Raw genomic sequence first — 22,567 nt, 5'->3', positions numbered from 1 at the left:
CCACTCGGGACCACAAAATATATAGTTACCTACTTTAGACCAGAGACCATTCACACGATATAGTACACTACTTTAGACCAGAGACCATTCACCCTATATAGTACACTACACTACTATTCCTCTGGTCAAAATGTGTGCACTATATGGGGAATAGGGTGACATTTGGGACACTAAAATTGGACAGTGTAGCTAGTAGCGAGGTCACTAATATTTAAATGACATGGCTGAATGCTGTTAGCCTGGGTGCTCGTCTGATTCAGCTCTCTCAGCTCTCCTCATGGAATTGTCACGCTGTTTGGCTTGACAATGGAGTAGGCAAAATCACAACAGATCTGGGACCAGGCTAATATTTATAGCAAAGGTACCAAAAACTAACTCAAAGTTTCCGCTTTGTTGCTTTCATCTGTGTTTCGACTTTTGAGATCCTGCAAGGTTGATGGTGAGTGTTTTACGTGCTGAAAGAGCTCATTGTTGCCCCCAAATGGGTATTGGTCGTTACAAACATCAATCAATAATGGAAAGGTTGTTTCTGTAAGCACATTGTTCAACTTGACCATTCTTCAAACTCCGATTGGCTCTTCAAAAAGCGCCTACAGATGATTGGTCGAAGCTGATCTGTCAATCAAGTATCTCCCTGCCCTGGTCAATAGGACCTACGTTCGACGCAGTAAACCAGTAAGATTTGTGTCTGTAATTCTTCACCGCCTCCTTCGCAATCACCGATTGGTTACTTTAGGAGGGAAGACTGCTAGAAGGTTTGATGCCCACTTTCTGCGCCCTCCCCACACTTCGCCTTTCTCATCTTCCCGCTTCTGCGCAACTCTGCTCGGCCTAACTACCTGTCCAAACCCCCCGTGTGTGTCTGTGTATTTTCCCCAAGAGAGCAAGCAGCATGTCGGACTACGGCTCACCCGGGGCCGGAGCGGGCGCTGGAGGCAAAAAAGATGCTTTCGCGGACGCCGTGCAACGAGCCAGACAGGTAAGGTCGGAGCAATAGCGAGACTGGGACACTGACCCAAGCCAGTCTGTTGTGTGCGCTAGCTACGATGCTAGGCTAACTAGCTAGCTTGCAACGAGGCCGTCGATGGGTTACTCGAATCGATGCGACCGACCGGCTTGGTGTGTGGGTGAAATCAAAATGCGAAAAACCTAGATTTGAACCTCATGTTGGTGTACGCATGTGTGGCTTTGTTTTTAATATTAGCTAACGTTAAACGTTTGAGTTCGGTAGCACCACAAGGTTTACGCTAGCTAGAGTGCTACCGTTAGCTGGTGAGGCTAGCTGATAGTGTTCTCGGCGTGGCGATGCTTTCCTTGTTCTAGATAGCAGCTAGCCAACAAGCCCAAAACACCGACACTAACGTTACCGTTAGGTGCCTGGATAGCAAGCTAACTAATGTTGGTGATCACGAAAAGCCCTCTCTATATTCCAGTAGACCTACCATTTAGTGAGTAGTTAACTAGTTAGTCATCAATCATTTAACGTGGCTAGCGTTAGCTTTAAGTTCGGTAACTAGCTAGCGTCAGCAGACTATCATTAACTTAAGGTAGTAGCTAGCTAGTTCAATAACGTTAGCTAATGAGGTAGACGTTTCCACATGGAACCTGCGATACAAACTTTTCCAAAACAGTCAAATTTGTCGGCCAGTGTTTCAGAATAGCTAACTTGCATCGCTATTGGGACACAAACACGCTCTAGCTAGTATTAACGTTAGCTACTGCCGACATGTATGTGATACGAATTAGGCCAGTATCTCCAAACGAGATCCTCTTATCCCAGTCTGGCAGCTACCTGGACTAACCCCGGGTGTAGAAAATAACTACCAAGTCTAGGGCTGCTTCTCAAATGGCACCACGGGGATCTGGTCAAATTAGTCCATTATAGGGACTATAGAGAGCTCTTTGGGATCCAACCCAGCTATTGTGTAATATAGGGATGCAGGATGGTACGTGGTTTGTGTAGAGGTGATGTACAGATCTAGGATCAGGTTACCAGCTCCAGATTCAAACCTGGGGAAGATTATACAAAACGGTCCATATATCACCATCTTGGGCCAAATTAATTCTCTCTAGCCGCTCACACAATGCATTTGAATGGGACACCTGCTGTGTGTGTTCCCTAGATTGCAGCTAAGATCGGAGGAGATGCCGGGCCTCCGAGTAACAATGGAGGAGCAGCAGGAGGAGGAGAGGGCTTCCCGTTCCAAACACTGAAACGCTCTCTGGAGGATGGAGGTAGGAGACCAGGGGAGGGCAACACAGAGGCACAGGGACCAACACACACATGGAGTAATACACATGGAGGAAAACCGAGACGCACACATACACTATGTACACACAGTGGGTCATGTTCCCGGAGCCTTACTTCAGGGTGGTATTGAGGTTCATGTTTTTCCCGTTTTCATCAGACCAACCAGATGCCAAGAAGATGTCTTCCCAGGGGGACAGAGACTCAGCCACTGCTTTGTGTACGTACACCTAACAGACAATCTCTCGTCTCTGCCTATCCTCTCTCATTCATCGGTTGCTTTCTATTGGTTGTTAATCCATTACTCTTCCCTGTAGCTATCGGAGCTCAGCTCGCTGCCCTGTCTCAGCAAAGGTATTAATAGAAGTCTTGTCTTTTCTTTTTGACTGTATATTTAGCCGTGTTCGATTCCCCGTTGTTTTGGGCTTGTTGTGAAGGATAAGCATTCGTTCCTCCTTTCTCCCTCTTTTCTCTTCAGTGTCAGACCCTCCACTATGACAGAGGAGTACAGAGTGCCAGACGGCATGGTCGGACTCAGTGAGTACACACACACACACCGTATCGCTTGGACTCACACAGAGAAGCTGTTCATGCATACTATGATAAAATGACTTCACGGCTTGTTTCTCCACAGTCATTGGTCGAGGGGGCGAGCAGATCAACAAGATCCAGCAGGACTCGGGCTGCAAGGTCCAGATCGCTCCAGGTGAGCAACTAGGTGCTCACCTCTCTTTATATACTACCTCTACTACCTCTACTATCTCAGCACCCAGCCCAGATGGCACCCTATTCCCTATATAGTGCACTACTTTAGACCAGAGTCCTATTCCCTATATAGTGCACTACATTAGACCAGAGTCCTATTCCCTATATAGTGCACTACTTTAGACCAGAGCCCTATTCCCTATATAGTGCACTACTTTAGACTAGAGCCCTATTCCCTATATAGTGCGCTACTTTAGACGAGAGCCCTATTCCCTATATAGTGCGCTACTTTAGACCAGAGCCCTATTCCCTATATAGTGCACTACTTTTAGACTAGAGCCCTATTCCCTATATAGTGCACTACTTTAGACTAGAGCCCTATTCCCTATATAGTGCACTACTTTAGACTAGAGCCCTATTCCCTATATAGTGCCCTACTTTAGACCAGAACCCTATTCCCTATATAGTGCACTACTTTAGACCAGAACCCTATTCCCTATATAGTGCACTACTTTAGAAGAGAGCCCTATTCCCTATATAGTGCGCTACTTTAGACGAGAGCCCTATTCCCTATATAGTGCACTACTTTAGACCAGAGCCCTATTCCCTATATAGTGTGCTACTTTTAGACCAGAGCCCTATTCCCTATATAGTGCGCTACTTTTAGACCAGAGTCCTATTCCCTATATAGTGCACTACATTAGACCAGAGCCCTATTTCCTATATAGTGCACTACTTTAGACCAGAGCGATGGCCATTATTATGCCTGATGAAAGTGCACTGCGTTGTTGGGATTGGCTCTCGCAACAACGGCATGTTGCTGTCCTTGTGCACGTGACATTACAATGTGGAACTGTACGGCACTGCTTTTGACCAGGGCCTTGAGCAAATATAGTGCACTTCTTTGGACAAGAGCAATGACCTTTTTTTAGGGCACTACTCTAGGCCAGCGCCCTGGTCAAAAATAGAGCATTACATTTGGCCGGAGCGTATGCCTTTATCGTGCACTACTTTTCACCAGGGGCCATAGGGCTCTGTTAGTGCACTACTTTTCACCAGGGACCATGGGGCCCTGTTAGTGCACTACTTTTCACCAGGGGCCATAGGGCTCTGTTCGTGCACTACTTTTCACCAGGGGCCATTGGGCCCTGATAGTGCACTACTTTTCACCAGGGGCCATAGGGCTCTGTTAGTGCACTACTTTTCACCAGGGGCCATAGGGCTCTGTTAGTGCACTACTTTTCACAAGGGGCCATAGGGCTCTGTTAGTGCACTACTTTTCACCAGGGGCCATAGGGCCCTGTTAGTGCACTACTTTTCACCAGGGGCCATAGGGCTCTGTTAGTGCACTACTTTTCACCAGGGGCCATAGGGCCCTGTTAGTGCACTACTTTTCACCAGGGGCCATAGGGCCCTGTTATTGCACTACTTTTCACCAGGGGCCATAGGGCCCTGTTAGTGCACTACTTTTCACCAGGGGCCATAGGGCTCTGTTAGTGCACTACTTTTCACCAGGGGCCATAGGGCTCTGTTAGTGCACTACTTTTCACCAGGGGCCATAGGGCTCTGTTAGTGCACTACTTTTCACCAGGGGCCATAGAGCTCTGTTAGTGCACTACTTTTCACCAGGGGCCATAGGGCCCTGTTATTGCACTACTTTTCACCAGGGGCCATAGGGCCCTGTTAGTGCACTACTTTTCACCAGGGGCCATAGGGCCCTGTTAGTGCACTTTGTAAGTAATAGGGTGCCAATTGGGATGCATTTGTAGTCTGCCAGTGAGACAGATGTTGTTTACTTGTTGATGTTTACTTGTTGTTTTTTGTGTTTCAGACAGTGGTGGCATGCCAGAGAGGAGCGTCTCCCTCACAGGAAACCCTGACGCCATCGCGTAAGACACTAATGTAGTGTCCCCATAGGGCCCTGGTCTAATGTAGTGTCCCCGTAGGGCCCTGGTCTAATGTAGTGTCCCCATAGGGCCCTGGTCTAATGTAGTGTCCCCATAGGGCCCTGGTCTAATGTAGTGTCCCTGGTCTAATGTAGTGTCCCCATAGTGCCCTGGTCTAATGTAGTGTCCCCATAGGGCCCTGGTCTAATGTAGTGTCCCCATAGGGCCCTGGTCTAATGTAGTGTCCCCATAGGGCCCTGGTCTAATGTAGTGTCCCCATAGGGCCCTGGTCTAATGTAGTGTCCCCATAGGGCCCTGGTCTAATGTAGTGTCCCCATAGGGCCCTGGTCTAATGTAGTGTCCCCATAGGGCCCTGGTCTAATGTAGTGTCCCCATAGGGCCCTGGTCTAATGTAGTGTCCCCATAGGGCCCTGGTCTAATGTAGTGTCCCCATAGGGCCCTGGTCTAATGTAGTGCCCTACATAGGGAGTAGGGTGCCATTTGGAAGTATCCCTTGTAGCTGTGTGGCATGATTAGAGTTCGGTAGTTTTTCCTAGTCGTTTGATCTCAATTTGATAAATTCTGTCCATTGGCTTAGGGGCCATGTTAAGTATTTCTGATCATTACACAACTCTTTCTGACTACTTGCCCCCCTCCGCGTCTCTGTCTTTTCCTCCTCTTCAGGAAAGCCAAGATGTTTCTGGATGAGATTGTATCTCGAGGGCGTGGTGCTCCTTCCTCTTCTTTCCACGAGTCGACCAATGGGCAGAGTGGCTCCATGCAGGAGATGATGATCCCAGCTGGCAAGGCCGGCCTTATCATCGGCAAGGGAGGAGAGACCATCAAACAACTACAGGTACACATTGGGGAGTTGTATAGCTGAAGCCTCTGGTCCAGGGTGTGTACTGGTACATCAAGCTGCCTCACCCTACAGAAACAGGAGATAGACTAGTGTCCTGTCCAGGGGGTGTACTGGTACATCAAGCTGCCTCACCTTACAGAAACAGGAGATAGACTAGTGTCCTGTCCAGGGGTGTACTGGTACATCAAGCTGCCTCACCTTACAGAAACAGGAGATAGACTAGTGTCCTGTCCAGGGGGTGTACTGGTACATCAAGCTGCCTCACCTTACAGAAACAGGAGATAGACTAGTGTCCTGTCCAGGGGGTGTACTGGTACATCAAGCTGCCTCACCTTACAGAAACAGGAGATAGACTAGTGTCCTGTCCAGGGGGTGTACTGGTACATCAAGCTGCCTCACCTTACAGAAACAGGAAATAGACTAGTGTCCTGTCCAGAGGGTGTACTGGTACATCAGGCTGCCTCACCTTACAGAAACAGGAAATAGACTAGTGTCCTGTCCAGGGGGTGTACTGGTACATCAAGCTGCCTCACCCTACAGAAACAGGAGATAGACTAGTGTCCTGTCCAGGGGGTGTACTGGTACATCAGGCTGCCTCACCCTACAGAAACAGGAGATAGACTAGTGTCCTGTCCAGGGGGTGTACTGGTACATCAAGCTGCCTCACCTTACAGAAACAGGAAATAGACTAGTGTCCTGTCCAGGGGGTGTACTGGTACATCAAGCTGCCTCACCTTACAGAAACAGGAGATAGACTAGTGTCCTGTCCAGGGGGTGTACTGGTACATCAAGCTGCCTCACCCTACAGAAACAGGAGATAGACTAGTGTCCTGTCCAGCGGGTGTACTGGTACATCAAATATCTGTACAGGAGAACGAATCAGAACACAGCTACTAATATAATAGGAGGGAAGTACTAGGAAACCAACACTATACATGGGGAGGCTCGTCAGATAGATGGATATAGAGATAGAAACCAACACTATACATGGGGAGGCTCGTCAGATAGATGGATATATATAGAGATAGAAACCAACACTATACATGGGGAGGCTCGTCAGATGGATATAGAGATAGAAACCAACACTATACATGGGGAGGCTCGTCAGATAGATGGATATAGAGATAGAAACCAACACTATACATGGGGAGGCTCGTCCAGATAGATGGATATATATAGAGAGATAGAAACCAACACTATACATGGGGAGGCTCGTCAGATGGATATAGAGATAGAAGCCAACACTATACATGGGGAGGCTCGTCAGACAGATGGATATAGAGATAGAAACCAACACTATACATGGGGAGGCTCGTCAGATAGATGGATATAGAGATAGAAACCAACACTATACATGGGGAGGCTCGTCAGATGGATATAGAGATAGAAACCAACACTATACATGGGGAGGCTCGTCAGATGGATATAGAGATAGAAACCAACACTATACATGGGGAGGCTCGTCAGATAGATGGGTATAGAGATAGAAACCAACACTATACATGGGGAGGCTCGTCAGATAGATGGGTATAGAGATAGAAACCAACACTATACATGGGGAGGCTCGTCAGATAGATGGATATAGAGATAGAAACCAACACTATACATGGGGAGGCTCGTCAGATAGATGGATATATATAGAGAGATAGAAACCAACACTATACATGGGGAGGCTCGTCAGATAGATGGATATAGAGATAGAAACCAACACTATACATGGGGAGGCTCGTCAGATAGATGGATATATATAGAGAGATAGAAACCAACACTATACATGGGGAGGCTCGTCAGATGGATATATATAGAGAGATAGAAACCAACACTATACATGGGGAGGCTCGTCAGATAGATGGATATAGAGATAGAAACCAACACTATACATGGGGAGGCTCGTCAGATAGATGGATATAGAGATAGAAACCACCACTATACATGGGGAGGCTCGTCAGATAGATGGATATATATATATATATAGAGATAGAAACCAACACTATACATGGGGAGGCTCGTCAGACAGATGGATATAGAGATAGAAACCAACACTATACATGGGGAGGCTCGTCAGACAGATGGATATAGAGATAGAAACCAACACTATACATGGGGAGGCTCGTCAGATGGATATAGAGATAGAAACCAACACTATACATGGGGAGGCTCGTCAGACAGATGGATATAGAGATAGAAACCAACACTATACATGGGGAGGCTCGTCAGATAGATGGATATAGAGATAGAAACCACCACTATACATGGGGAGGCTCGTCAGATAGATGGATATAGAGATAGAAACCAACACTATACATGGGGAGGCTCGTCAGACAGATGGATATAGAGATAGAAACCAACACTATACATGGGGAGGCTCGTCAGACAGGTGGATATAGAGATAGAAACCAACACTATACATGGGGAGGCTCGTCAGACAGGTGGATAGATATATGACATGGGGAGATGTGTCTCTTCCCTGTAGGAGCGTGCTGGAGTGAAGATGATCCTCATCCAAGATGGTTCCCAGCCACCCAACATGGACAAACCCCTGCGCATCATCGGAGACCCCTACAAAGTACAGGTAAACGCCCCCGCTGCACGTACTACGTACACCACACGCCCCCGCTGCACGTACTGCGTACACCACACGCCCCCGCTGCACGTTCTGCGTACCCCACACGTACTGCATACACCACACGCCCTGTTGCACGTACTGCGTACCCCACACGCCCCCGCTGCACGTACTGCGTACCCCACACGCCCCCGCTGCACGTACTGCGTACCCCACACGCCCCCGCTGCACATACTGCGTACCCCACACGCCCCGCTGCACGTACTGCGTACACCACACGCCCTGTTGCACGTACTGCGTACACCACACGTACTGCGTACCCCACACGCCCCCGCTGCACGTACTGCGTACGCCACACGCCCCCGCTGCACGTACTGCGTACGCCACACGCCCCTGTTGCACGTACTGCGTACACCACACGTACTGCGTACATCACACGCCCCTGCTGCACGTACTGCGTACGCCACACGCCCTGTTGCACGTACTGCGTACGCCCCCGCTGCACGTACTGCGTACACCACACGTACTGCGTACGCCACACGCCCCCGCTGCACGTACTGCGTACGCCACACGCCCCCGCTGCACGTACTGCGTACGCCACACGCCCCCGCTGCACGTACTGCGTACGCCACACGCCCCCGCTGCACGTACTGCGTACGCCACACGCCCCCGCTGCACGTACTGCGTACGCCACACGCCCCGCTGCACGTACTGCGTACCCCACACGCCCCCGCTGCACGTACTGCGTACCCCACACGCCCCCGCTGCACGTACTGCGTACCCCACACGCCCCGCTGCACGTACTGCGTACCCCACACGCCCCCGCTGCACGTACTGCGTACCCCACACGCCCCCGCTGCACGTACTGCGTACCCCACACGCCCCCGCTGCACGTACTGCGTACCCCACACGCCCCCGCTGCACGTACTGCGTACCCCACACGCCCCCGCTGCACGTACTGCGTACCCCACACGCCCCCGCTACACGTACTGCGTGCACCACACGCCCCCGCTGCATGTACTGCGTACACCACACGCCCCCGTTGCACGTACTGCGTACCTGGATATGGGGCTGTTTGTCTCTGATATTATGCCAGGTAATACTGTCTGACTTGATCAACCTCTCTTACTTTCCCTCTCTCTCTCTCTGCAGCAAGCGAAGGAGCTGGTGAATGAGATTCTGAGAGAGAGAGATCACGCTGGCTTTGGAGACCGAAACAATTTTGGCAACCAAATGGGAGGAGGTGGTGGAGGAGGAGGAGGAGGCATGGATGTGAGTAGGATCGCTTATGTTTATGAGATGGATTCAACTTGATTCTAGTTGGAAGTCTGACTGGATTTGACAGAGCTGTGGAGGTCAAACTCCCCCCAGCTGCTTCACTCTCGCTATGTGTGAACTCCACCTTCCACCATGGCACAGGGAAGGCAGCTTCACTCTAGCTATGTGTGAACTCCACCTTCCACCATGGCACAGGGAAGGCAGCTTGGCTCTAGCTATGTGTGAACTCCACCTTCCACCATGGCACAGGGAAGGCAGCTTGGCTCTAGCTATGTGTGAACTCCACCTTCCACCATGGCACAGGGAAGGCAGCTTCACTCTAGCTATGTGTGGAACTCCACCTTCCACCATGGCACAGGGAAGGCAGCTTGGCTCTAGCTATGTGTGAACTCCACCTTCCACCATGGCACAGGGAAGGCAGCTTGGCTCTAGCTATGTGTGAACTCCACCTTCCACCATGGCACAGGGAAGGCAGCTTCACTCTAGCTATGTGTGGAACTCCACCTTCCACCATGGCACAGGGAAGGCAGCTTGGCTCTAGCTATGTGTGAACTCCACCTTCCACCATGGCACAGGGAAGGCAGCTTGGCTGAGTGAAATGCAGCACTGGGGGGTTAAACCCATAGAGTTAGATTGACTAGAACGTTAAATAGAACATCTGACAGCAGCGTCATTGACCTGATTGAGAATGCCCCTTCTACTCATTCTTCTAGTCGTTTTTTAAATTTTTAAATTGTACCTTTTATTTAACTAGGCAAGTCAGTTAAGAACAAATTCTTATTTTCAATGACGGCCTAGGAACAGTGGGTTAACTGCCTGTTCAGGGACAGAACGACAGATTTGTACCTTGTCAGCTCGGGGGTTTGAACTCGCAACCTTCCGGTTACTAGTCCAACGCTCTAACCACTAAGCTACCCTGTTAAACGTTGTAGAATTCCAGCCGGTAGAATGACTGGCGTTGCAGCCCCGTTGAGTAACGAGCCCCGTTGAGTAACGAGCCTCGACTAGAACTCTGCTGAACGTCTTTGCCTCATCAGTATCGTGTGTTCCAGCTTGGCCAGATGCCTTTTCCTCACTGAGGTGTCTTTTCATTGGCCAGGTGCCCGTGCCCCGTCACTCTGTGGGAGTTGTGATTGGTCGAAGTGGAGAGATGATCAAGAAGATCCAGGCAGACGCTGGAGTTCGGATACAGTTCAAACCAGGTGAGGATGACACACAACCTCCTGCTATGGAAAACTACCTTCTGTTCTTGTTCAGCCAGTCCCTGTATCTCCCCCTTAAACCCTGCTTCAGTTGTTATAATCACTATGGTAATTCTCTCCCTCTTTTGTTCTCTCTCTCTCCCTCCCCCCCCTCTCTCTATCAGATGAAGGTACATGACGTATAAGATTCAAACCCACACCTACAACAGATTTTAAAATATTTCTATCATAGGAAACATGACTATTTTACCATGGGGTGTTTTTACACGTGATCATAGGTCCAGGAGAAACACACTGATCTCAGACCTGTTAGTCCCACAACATTTAAATAAGTCACTTGACTGTGGGGCGAACCTGGGGCATGTTCAGTATAGCCCCAACGTAACAAAACGGTTTGCAGCTGGGAACTCCAGTCTGTTGTTATGGGACGAGTCCAGGTGGCGCCGTCCCGTTTTGACCCTGCTTCCGTTGAGTGTTATGATCAGTATGGTAACTCTCCCTCTCTTTGTCCCCTCCCCCCCTTTCTCTCTCCCTCTGTCAGATGAAGGTACAGGACTGTATATGAAACTTAAACACCACACACACACACACAGCAGATTGAAGTGTTTCTATCGGGTCAGAAAGGGCATGTTAGTACACCTCATCTGAGAGGTGCCAATCTGGTAGCAACTTCCTGTCTTGACTCTGCTTCAGCTGAGTGTTGTGAACAGTATGGTAACTCTCTCCTTCTTTTTCCCCCTCACTCCCTTCCCCCTCACTGCCTTCCCCCTCTCTCCCCCTCACTGCCTTCCCCCTCTCTCTCCCTCACTCCCTTCTCCCTCTGGCAGATGAAGGTACAGGACCGTATAAGAGAAACATTTTGACTGGAACCTTTTGGTTTAAACGATGATCGTTATGATGACTCTCTTTCTCATCTTTTTCGCTCGATCTGTCTTTCTTTCGCGGCGATCTGTGCTTCCCTCCATCTTTCTCTCGTTGTCTTTCGATCGCTCTCTCTCTCTCCCCTCTTGCTGCCTCCCTTCCCTGCTCTGCCTCCCTTCCCCCTCCTCCCCTCCTCTCTCTAGATGACGGTGCAGGTCCTGATAAGATAGCCCACATCATGGGCCCTCCAGACCGCTGTGAGCACGCTGCCTCCATCATCAACGAGCTGCTGCAGAGCATCAGAGTCAGGGAGGACGGAGGGCAGGGGGTACGTACACTACCCACTACAGGCTGACACATGGGAGGACAGGGGGTCCCTACACTACCCGCTACAGGCTGACACATGGGAGGGCAGGGGGTACGTACACTACCCACTACAGGCTGACACATGGGAGGACAGGGGGTCCCTACACTACCCGCTACAGGCTGACACATGGGAGGGCAGGGGGTACGTACACTACCCACTACAGGCTGACACATGGGAGGGCAGGGGCTCCCTACACTACAGGCTGACACATGGGAGGGCAGGGGCTCCCTACACTACAGGTGTACACATGGGAGGGCAGGGGCTCCCTACACTACAGGCTGACACATGGGAGGGCAGGGGCTCCCTACACTACAGGCTGACACATGGGAGGGCAGGGGCTCCCTACACTACAGGTGTACACATGGGGGGGCAGGGGCTCCCTACACTACCCACTACAGGCTGACACATGGGAGGGCAGGGGCTCCCTACACTACAGGCTGACACATGGGAGGGCAGGGGCTCCCTACACTACAGGCTGACACATGGGAGGGCAGGGGCTCCCTACACTACAGGCTGACATGGGAGGGCAGGGGCTCCCTACACTACAGGCTGACATGGGAGGGCAGGGGCTCCCTACACTACAGGCTGACACATGGGAGGGCAGGGGCTCCCTACACTACAGGCTGACACATGGGAGGGCAGGGGCTCCCTACACTACAGGCTGACACATGGGAGGGCAGGGGCTCCCTACACTACCCACTACAGGCTGACACATGGGATGGCAGGGGCTCCCTACACTACAGGCTGACACATGGGAGGGCAGGGGCTCCCTACACTACAGGCTGACACATGGGAGGGCAGGGGCTCCCTACACTACAGGCTGACACATGGGAGGGCAGGGGCTCCCTACACTACAGGCTGACACATGGGAGGGCAGGGGCTCCCTACACTACAGGCTGACACATGGGAGGGCAGGGGCTCCCTACACTACAGGCTGACACATGGGAGGGCAGGGGCTCCCTACACTACAGGCTGACACATGGGAGGGCAGGGGCTCCCTACACTACAGGCTGACACATGGGAGGGCAGGGGCTCCCTACACTACAGGCTGACACATGGGAGGGCAGGGGCTCCCTACACTACAGGTGTACACATGGGAGGGCAGGGGCTCCCTACACTACAGGCTGACACATGGGAGGGCAGGGGCTCCCTACACTACAGGCTGACACATGGGAGGGCAGGGGCTCCCTACACTACAGGTGTACACATGGGGGGGCAGGGGCTCCCTACACTACCCACTACAGGCTGACACATGGGAGGGCAGGGGCTCCCTACACTACAGGCTGACACATGGGAGGGCAGGGGCTCCCTACACTACAGGCTGACACATGGGAGGGCAGGGGCTCCCTACACTACAGGTGTACACATGGGTGGGCAGGGGCTCCCTACACTACAGGCTGACACATGGGAGGGCAGGGGCTCCCTACACTACAGGCTGACACATGGGAGGGCAGGGGCTCCCTACACTACAGGTGTACACATGGGAGGGCAGGGGCTCCCTACACTACAGGCTGACACATGGGAGGGCAGGGGCTCCCTACACTACAGGCTGACACATGGGAGGGCAGGGGCTCCCTACACTACAGGCTGACACATGGGAGGGCAGGGGCTCCCTACACTACAGGCTGACACATGGGAGGGCAGGGGCTCCCTACACTACAGGCTGACACATGGGAGGGCAGGGGCTCCCTACACTACAGGCTGACACATGGGAGGGCAGGGGCTCCCTACACTACAGGCTGACACATGGGAGGGCAGGGGCTCCCTACACTACAGGCTGACACATGGGAGGGCAGGGGCTCCCTACACTACAGGTGTACACATGGGAGGGCAGGGGCTCCCTACACTACAGGTGTACACATGGGAGGGCAGGGGCTCCCTACACTACAGGTGTACACATGGGAGGGCAGGGGCTCCCTACACTACAGGTGTACACATGGGAGGGCAGGGGCTCCCTACACTACAGGCTGACACATGGGAGGGCAGGGGCTCCCTACACTACAGGCTGACACATGGGAGGGCAGGGGCTCCCTACACTACAGGCTGACACATGGGAGGGCAGGGGCTCCCTACACTACAGGCTGACACATGGGAGGGCAGGGGGTACATGTGGGGTGTGAAGGGAAGTGGGACTAGATGGCAGGGGGAAACACTGAGTTTAATATAAGATGGTGCAGGGGTATGGACAGGTGAGACTTTCTGGTCTTGAGAAGGAAAGATGTCTCGAAGGCCATATCTGAAATGTGCCTTGCATAAGTATTCACCCCCCTTGGCATTTTTCCTGTTTTGTTGCTTTACAACCTGGAATTAGTATAGATTTTTATTTGGAATTCATGTAATGGACATACAAAAAATAGTCAATTGTTGAAGTGAAATGAGAAATTAAGACCTGGTGCCACTCATTACCTTCAGAAGTCACATACTGCACACGGGTGGACTTTATTTAACTTGGTGTCATGTGATCTCAGTGTGTGGTTATATACACCTGTTCTGAAAGGCTCCAGAGTCTGCAACAGCACTAAGCAAGAGGCACCATGAAGACCAAGGAGCTCTCCAAACAGGTCAGAGCAGGGCTGGGTTATATACAAATATCAGTCATTTTTATCACCCCACAGAGCACAGTTTTAAATCTGTTATTAAAACATGGAAAGAAAAACCATAAAACGCAGGATTTAAGATTTCATGCTTTTCTGCTAAAATTATTATAGAATTTGTCAGTATTATAGAATTCTTATATGGAAATAATATTTGAAAGATGTGTTGAATCCCGAAGTGGGTGGCCAGCAGAGATGGATGGGCTGAGGGTTGGGATGTGGTGATGGTTGGGATGTGGAGATGGATGGGATGGGGAATGATGGTCAAAGATAAAAGTCAAAACATACTTTTTATTAAGTTTGAATGACACGGAGGAGCAGTGTTTTTACAGCCAATGCCGGTTTGCCTGAGGCTGCTGCCGTGCAGCTGTTTGGACACGTGCATATACACACACACTCTCATTCAAATAAACACATACAAGAACACACACATACATGTAATAGTGCCAGACATGCACACAAACATACAGTTGGCGTTGCTGTTAGAATGTTGTTTTTATTGTTTGCTGTTGTCTTTTCTCCTTAGTTCATTCTCTTGGTTGTTGGTGCATTGGAGTTCTTGGGGAAAGGAATCCATTGTATTTTTCTGCTTGGGGTGGGAGTGGTCCTGAATGGTTGAGGGCCAGCTATTGGGGGACCTGTGGGGGGGTCTTGGATGGTTTGGGTCATGTTGGTTTTGAGCAGGGCGTTGTCCCTGGATGCTTCTGTGTTGCTCTGAATGGGAGTCAGTTGGATGACTGGTCTGGTGCAGTTGTTGGATGACTGGTCTGGTGCAGTTGTTGGATGACTGGTCTGGTGCAGTTGTTGGATGACTGGTCTGGTGCAGTTGTTGAGCGGCTTCACTGTAAGTATATTGTAGTTGTTGAGCGGCTTCACTGCAAGTATATTGTATATTTCGGATATTTAATTTTTTTTATTTATTTTTTTTACAAAAAGTGGCACCACAACAAACCTGCCAAGAGGGCTGCCCACCAAAACTCAGACCATGCAAAGAGGGCATTAATCAGAGGCGCAATTAAGAGACCAAAGATACGCCAATGGAGCTTTGCAGCTACTTCAGGGTTATCTGTCCATAGGACCACTAAGCTCTAGGCTCCACAGAGGAGATTGGAGTATCTGTCCATAGGACCACTAAGCCCTAGGCTCTATGAGGAGATTGGAGTATCTGTCCGTAGGACCACTAAGCCCTAGGCTCTATGAGGAGATTGGAGTATCTGTCCATAGGACCACTAAGCCCTAGGCTCTATGAGGAGATTGGAGTATCTGTCCATAGGACCACTAAGCCCTAGGCTCTATGAGGAGATTGGAGTATCTGTCCGTAGGACCACTAAGCCCTAGGCTATGAGGAGATTGGAGTATCTGTCCATAGGACCACTAAGCCCTAGGCTCTATGAGGAGATTGGAGTATCTGTCCGTAGGACCACTAAGCCCTAGGCTCTATGAGGAGATTGGAGTATCTGTCCATAGGACCACTAAGCCCTAGGCTCTATGAGGAGATTGGAGTATCTGTCCATAGGACCACTAAGCCCTAGGCTCTATGAGGAGATTGGAGTATCTGTCCATAGGACCACTAAGCCGTGGGCTCCACAGAGGAGATTGGAGTATCTGTCCATAGGACCACTAAGCCCTAGGCTCCACAGAGGAGATTGGAGTATCTGTCCGTAGGACCACTAAGCCCTAGGCTCCACAGAGGAGATTGGAGTATCTGTCCATAGGACCACTAAGCCCTAGGCTCTATGAGGAGATTGGAGTATCTGTCCGTAGGACCACTAAGCCCTAGGCTCCACAGAGGAGATTGGAGTATCTGTCCATAGGACCACTAAGCCCTAGGCTCCACAGAGGAGATTGGAGTATCTGTCCGTAGGACCACTAAGCCCTAGGCTCTATGAGGAGATTGGAGTATCTGTCCGTAGGACCACTAAGCCCTAGGCTCCACAGAGGAGATTGGAGTATCTGTCCGTAGGACCACTAAGCCCTAGGCTCCACAGAGGAGATTGGAGTATCTGTCCGTAGGACCACTAAGCCCTAGGCTCCACAGAGGAGATTGGAGTATCTGTCCGTAGGACCACTAAGCCCTAGGCTCCACAGAGGAGATTGGAGTATCTGTCCGTAGGACCACTAAGCCCTAGGCTCCACAGAGGAGATTGGAGTATCTGTCCATGGGACCACTAAGCCCTAGGCTCTATGAGGAGATTGGAGTAACTGTCCGTAGGACCACTAAGCCCTAGGCTCTATGAGGTGATTGGAGTGTCTGTCCATAGGACCACTAAGCCCTAGGCTCTATGAGGAGATTGGAGTATCTGTCCATAGGACCACTAAGCCCTAGGCTCTATGAGGAGATTGGAGTATCTGTCCGTAGGACCACTAAGCCGTAGGCTCTATGAAGTGGCCTGAAAAGCCATTGCCTAAAGAGAAAAACAAGCGAACACGTTTAGTGTTCACAAAGTCATGTGGGAGAGTCCCCAAAGATATGGAAGAAGGCACCCTGGTTGGATGAGAATAAAATTGAGCGTTTTGGCTCTCAAAGAAAACACTATGTCTGGGGCAAACCCAACACCTCATCACCCTGAGAACATGTTTTTCATCGGCAGGGACTAGAAAACTGGTCAGTATTGAAGGAATGATGGATGGCATTAAATACGGGGAAATTCTTGAGGTAAAACTGTTTCAGTCTTCCAGAGATTTGAGACCGGGACGGAGGTTCACCTTCCAGCAGGACAATGACCCTAAGCATACTGCTAAAGCAACACTCGAGTGGTTTAAGGGGGGACATTTAAATGTCTTGAAATGTCTAGTCAATTCCCAGACCTCAATCCAATTTGAGAATCTGTGGTATGACTTAAAGATTGCTGTACACCAGCGGAACCCATGCAACTTGAATGCGCTGGGGAGGTTTTGTCTTGAAGAATGGGCAAAATCGTCTCTACAAAGTATTAACTTTGGGGGGGTGAATAGTTATGCATGCTCAAGTTTCTATTTTTTTTGTCTTTCTTGTTTCACAAAAAAAAATTGCATCTTCAAAGTGGTAGACATGTTGTGTAAATCAAATGATACAAACCTACCCCCAAAAATCTATTTTAATTCCAGGTTGTAAGGCAACAAAATAGGAAAAATGGGGGTGAATACTTATGCAAGCCACTGTACATAAAGTTTCCACTATTCCCCTTCTAGTTTTTCCTTGACATTTTGTATTTATTAATACATTTCTTTGAAGGGGACATTTTCTGTCAATGTGCCAGATTTGGCCAGCTGGCAAATTTTCAGCTATAGTACCTGGGCAGATGGATAAAAATGACACTTTTAAAAGATAAAATAAAAAAAGCTTCCCATCTGAAACCGTTCAGAACAGTTTGTGCAATATTCAGACATTTTGTGACAGTTTTGGTGTTCAGCCAAGTTTTTAACATTTTATTTTTTTATCTAAAAAAAAAAAAAGTTTTCTTCCTCGCTCTGTTTGTGCTCCAAATTTTCTCGGGGCTGAAGTTCAGCATTCGACATCTACGTCCCTTCATTGGTCAATAGTAGAGATTCTTCAATGAACTGTTGTCTATAGACGAATTGTTTTTGTGCACATTTTGTTCACTTGCAAAATACCACACCAAACATCTTAGTTACATGCAACTCGGATCTATGCAAAAATGTCAAACTAATGAATTTTTTTTGAGTAATCTTAGATTTATATCAAGACTTTTTGAGGAAGTGTGTTCTGGCTACGGACTCTACAAATGGACAAATAGTACTACTGGCACTTTTTTGCGGTTGTCAAGCGAAGGTCTTTAAAGGGTAGTATGCGAGCGCCGTCGTGCGGAAGCCTTTACTTGCGTCTCTTCTCCAGGGTCCTCCAGGTCCACCTGGCACGGGGGGGATGCCTCAGGGTGGCCATGGCAGGGGGCGAGGCCAGGGCAACTGGGGCGGTCCTCCGGGTGGTGAGGTCACCTTCTCTATCCCCGCCCACAAATGCGGCCTGGTGATTGGTCGGGGTGGCGAGAACGTCAAGGCCATCAACCAGCAGACGGGGGCTTTCGTGGAGATCTCGCGTCAGCCGCCGCCCAACGGTGACCCCAACTTCAAACTGTTCATCATCAGGGGGTCCCCTCAACAGATAGATCATGCCAAGCAGCTCATAGAGGACAAGATCGAGGTACGAGAGGACGGACGCGTGTCAACACACATTTAAACACCCAGTGTGTCATTTAATAGTCCCACATGAACTGTAAATGGAATGAATGGTTTCCTCTCTGCTCCTCTAGGCTCCTCTGTGTCCTCTAGGGGGAGGTCCTGGGGGACCTGGTCCTGCTGGTCCAATGGGCCCCTACAACCCCAACCCTTACAACCCAGGGCCTGGTGGCCCCGGAGGACCCCCGCAGTAAGTACATCAACCATGCATCCCTACAACCCCAACCTTGATAATGCAGGGCCCCACACACACAGTAGATACAACACCTACTGGACTTAAAGGGCCAGGTTCCCTGTCCCAGGCTCGTGCTATAGCACCTACTGGACATAAAGGCTAGTGCTATAGCACCTACTGGACATAAAGGCTAGTGCTATAGCACCTACTGGACATAAAGGCTAGTGCTATAGCACCTACTGGACATAAAGGCTAGTGCTATAGCACCTACTGGACATAAAGGCTAGTGCTATAGCACCTACTGGACATAAAGGCTAGTGCTCGTTTGCATCGCTACAGTTTGTTATACATCCATGCACATAAAAGAAGGGGTCTATTGTTCGTGCGGTGAGCAGCTCTGATCCCCCTGTGCTGTTGAGGGATTTTTATGGCTCAAAATGTTTGATTTATATCACCATTTGTCTGTCATGTACATTGTATGTTTTTTACATTTCCTGCTTTGAATAAAATAAGGCCACATGTTAGTTAAAGCCAATGGGTATCATGCGTTTTGGTGTGTTTGTGATGTTTTGGAAGACTTAAAGATATGAAGTGTTTTATTGTTCTCTACTCTCTCCAGTGGCGGCCCCCCAGGTGGTCATGGTTATGGGGCCCCTCAGGGCTGGGGAAACACCTTCCAGCAGTGGCAGGCCCCTGGAGGGCCACACGACCCCAGTGAGTAGACACTGCTTCATATACACTGGTCTGGAACTCTCCATCAGAGTTCCCTCCTGGTCAATACATTTTTCCCTGGCCTGTCCTCAACGCTCTTTCCTCTTTAACCTTCTTGTTTCCTCTCCTCACTTTTACCTTCTCCCTTTCAACCCTCTTTCTCGTATCTTCCTCCCAGACAAGGCAGCAGCAGACCCCAATGCAGCGTGGGCAGCCTACTATGCGCAGTACTACCAGCAGCAGCCAGGGGGCGCCATGCCCGGCCAGGCCCCCAACGCCCCAGCTGCCGCCCCAGTCCAGGCAGACCCCTCCCAGGCAGCCCAGACCCCTGGAGGCCAGCCAGACTACACCAAGGCCTGGGAGGAGTATTACAAGAAGATGGGCATGGGTAAGATCATCGCCATGGTTATATTGACTTTACAATGACATGTCCTATAGTACATTGTTATTGATTATTGCATCACTAGAAACAAAACACATAAGAAATAATAGTGGATACATTTAGTAAAAATAAACCTCTAATCACAGCTGGGTCAGCTCTTGAGAAATGGCGGCCATCTTGTTCCAGAAGACCTCCTATAGTGCTGTCCAGTCTCCAGACATGTCAGGAGAGCCTAGTCACTAGAAAAGGACTGAAAGGCCTTCACACTGTATAGAGTCCTTCTACATGCCACCTTTTTAATGGACACTTTTCATCCAGAAGATGTCCTCGGATTTATTTCTATACAACCGAATTGTGATCAACAAATACTATTTTCTTGTCCAAGTTCTAGATCTTAATATCTGATCCTGTTTCCCTCCCTGTCTCCCCTCAGCCCAGCCCGGTGGAGGTGCTGCAGCGGCGCCAGCTGCAGCCGTGGCCGGGGGAGGAGCCGGCGGACAGCAGGACTACAGTGCAGCCTGGGCTGAGTACTACAGGCAGCAGGCGGCCTTCTACGGCCCTGGAGGGGCTCCGGGACAGGCTGCCACCCCACAGCAAGGACAACAGGTAACACACACACACACCACTCAGCAAGGACAACAGGTAACACACACACACACCACTCAGCAAGGACAACAGGTAACACACACACACACCACTCAGCAAGGACAACAGGTAACACACACACACACCACTCAGCAAGGACAACAGGTAACACACACACACACCACTCAGCAAGGACAACAGGTAACACACACACACACCACTCAGCAAGGACAACAGGTAACACACACACACACCACTCAGCAAGGACAACAGGTAACACACACACACACACCACTCAGCAAGGACAACAGGTAACACACACACACACCACTCAGCAAGGACAACAGGTAACACACACACACCACTCAGCAAGGACAACAGGCGTAACACACACACACCACTCAGCAAGGACAACAGGCAAAACACACACACACCACTCAGCAAGGACAACAGGCAACACACACACACACCACTCAGCAAGGACAACAGGCAACACACACACACACCACTCAGCAAGGACAACAGGCAACACACACACACACACACACACACACACACACACACACACACACACACTCAGCAAGGACAACAGGTAACACACACACACACCACTCAGCAAGGACAACAGGTACTTTAACCTCTCTCTACCCTCTCATTCTCTCCCTCTCCCAGGCCCAGTGAACCAAATCCAGCCAGTCTCCAGCCTGTCAGCGCGGACCGGGAGGACTGTCTCTTCACTGCAGCCACATCCCATCCAGCTCTTTGGACTTTTTAAATGTTTTCTTCTGGGTTTAAGTCATTCAAAAAATGTCTGGTTTTGATGGAAGCAAAACCTTAATTCCCTCCCTCAAATACACTCCCAGTACCCTCCCTCTTATCCCAGTACCCCTTCTTCTCTTCCCCTAAAAATTCCCCTTCTTTTTTACAAAAACTGAAAAATAACAAATTCTACAATTTTTGCTGATGAAATGATTGAACAACTTGGTAGGGTTGTTTTTTTTTCTTTGTCCTCACCCTTCACCCCAACCCCTAGTGTCTGCCTGTCCTCACCCTGCATCCCAACTAGTGTCTGCCTGTCCTCACTCTGTACCCCAACTAGTGTCTGAGGAGGTGAAGGGGAAGAGAAGAAGAGGGGAAGATGGTAAAGAGCTCCTGCTCATTGGCCTCGCTAATACCCATCTGTAAAATACATGGACTCGCACTTCTGTCATTTGTTTGTTTTTCCTGAGGAATAAACTGTCGTCTAGCAGTACTTTGGAGTATAACTATTACTAATATTCAGCATCAGTTTGTAAAAACGAGTTGTTTTTTTGCAAGCAAAAGGATATTTTTTTGCTTTTTAGGCTTTTATTTTCATTTTTAATTAACGTCTAGTTCAGTTAAAACATTCCCTGTGTTGATGAAGTAGCAGCATTTCCCCCCCCCCCCCACCCACTTATAATTTTACTTAGTTCATATTTTTCAGTAACTAATGGGTGGGCCTGGGTTTGTGTGTGCCTGTGCGACTGACTGTGTGTACAAGCCCCTGTTTCTATGGGTGCTTGCTACAGTGTGTGCCTGCTTGTTATGTTGGTTGTTTTGGCACAGTTTGTGTCCCCGAGGCCCCGTCCCCTTGCTGACTTCAGATCAGATTGCTGCATCATCAGATGGGATGCCTTTTATTTTTCCTCGTGTTCCAAGAAGTCGTGTCAGATGTTGTATGCCGTTTTTTTTTTTTTTTTTTACTTTTTACTGCTTGTTTTTAAAAACTTCACAATAAAAAATAAATAAGTATTGAGATACTTGGTGGTTGAATGTTTTGTTGCACATAGTTAAAACAAAATCACTACAAACTTAATTTGTGACAAACAATCATATTGTTCACCCTATAACCAATCACATGCTGGGAGATTTGTTTTCGTTTTTGACTTACGTTCATGGATGCCAATCGGACTGCTCCCACCATAATCGAGAACCAATGGGAAGGCCATGG

General features: G+C 49.7%; 1 protein-coding gene across 2 annotated transcripts; it reads left to right on the top strand.

The window, feature by feature from the left end:
- Nucleotides 1-651: 651 nt before the first annotated feature.
- Nucleotides 652-22,376, top strand: LOC135531798 (far upstream element-binding protein 2-like). 2 transcript variants are annotated; one of them, XM_064959601.1, is made up of 18 exons: nt 652-979; nt 2,124-2,235; nt 2,409-2,468; nt 2,566-2,602; nt 2,727-2,785; nt 2,883-2,954; nt 4,785-4,842; nt 5,524-5,695; nt 8,175-8,273; nt 9,417-9,536; nt 10,642-10,744; nt 11,809-11,933; nt 18,402-18,707; nt 18,817-18,932; nt 19,537-19,631; nt 19,807-20,016; nt 20,444-20,616; nt 21,268-22,376. In XM_064959601.1, the coding sequence occupies exons 1-18, from the start codon at nt 893-895 to the stop codon at nt 21,274-21,276; spliced, it is 2,013 nt and encodes a 670-aa protein (XP_064815673.1). In that variant the 5' UTR covers nt 652-892; the 3' UTR covers nt 21,277-22,376. The 2 variants fall into 2 exon arrangements, with proteins under 2 accessions (XP_064815673.1, XP_064815669.1); XM_064959597.1 differs by having other exon boundaries at nt 2,883-2,966.
- The last annotated feature ends 191 nt before the right edge of the window (nt 22,377-22,567 follow it).

The sequence above is a fragment of the Oncorhynchus masou genome, chromosome 5 (genome assembly GCF_036934945.1).
Source record: "Oncorhynchus masou masou isolate Uvic2021 chromosome 5, UVic_Omas_1.1, whole genome shotgun sequence".
Classification (NCBI taxonomy): domain Eukaryota; kingdom Metazoa; phylum Chordata; class Actinopteri; order Salmoniformes; family Salmonidae; genus Oncorhynchus; species Oncorhynchus masou.
The sequence above is the reverse complement of the archived record's forward strand: the minus strand, read 5'-3'. Positions and strand labels throughout refer to the sequence as shown.

Excerpts from the sequence above, each read along its gene's own strand:
- LOC135531798 (XM_064959597.1), top strand. The coding sequence starts at position 893 with ATGTCGGACTACGGCTCACCCGGGGCCGGAGCGGGCGCTGGAGGCAAA. Across the intron at positions 980-2,123 it reads CCGTGCAACGAGCCAGACAG|ATTGCAGCTAAGATCGGAGG; the intron begins GTAAGGTCGGAG and ends TGTGTTCCCTAG. Across the intron at positions 9,537-10,641 it reads GAGGAGGAGGAGGCATGGAT|GTGCCCGTGCCCCGTCACTC; the intron begins GTGAGTAGGATC and ends TTCATTGGCCAG.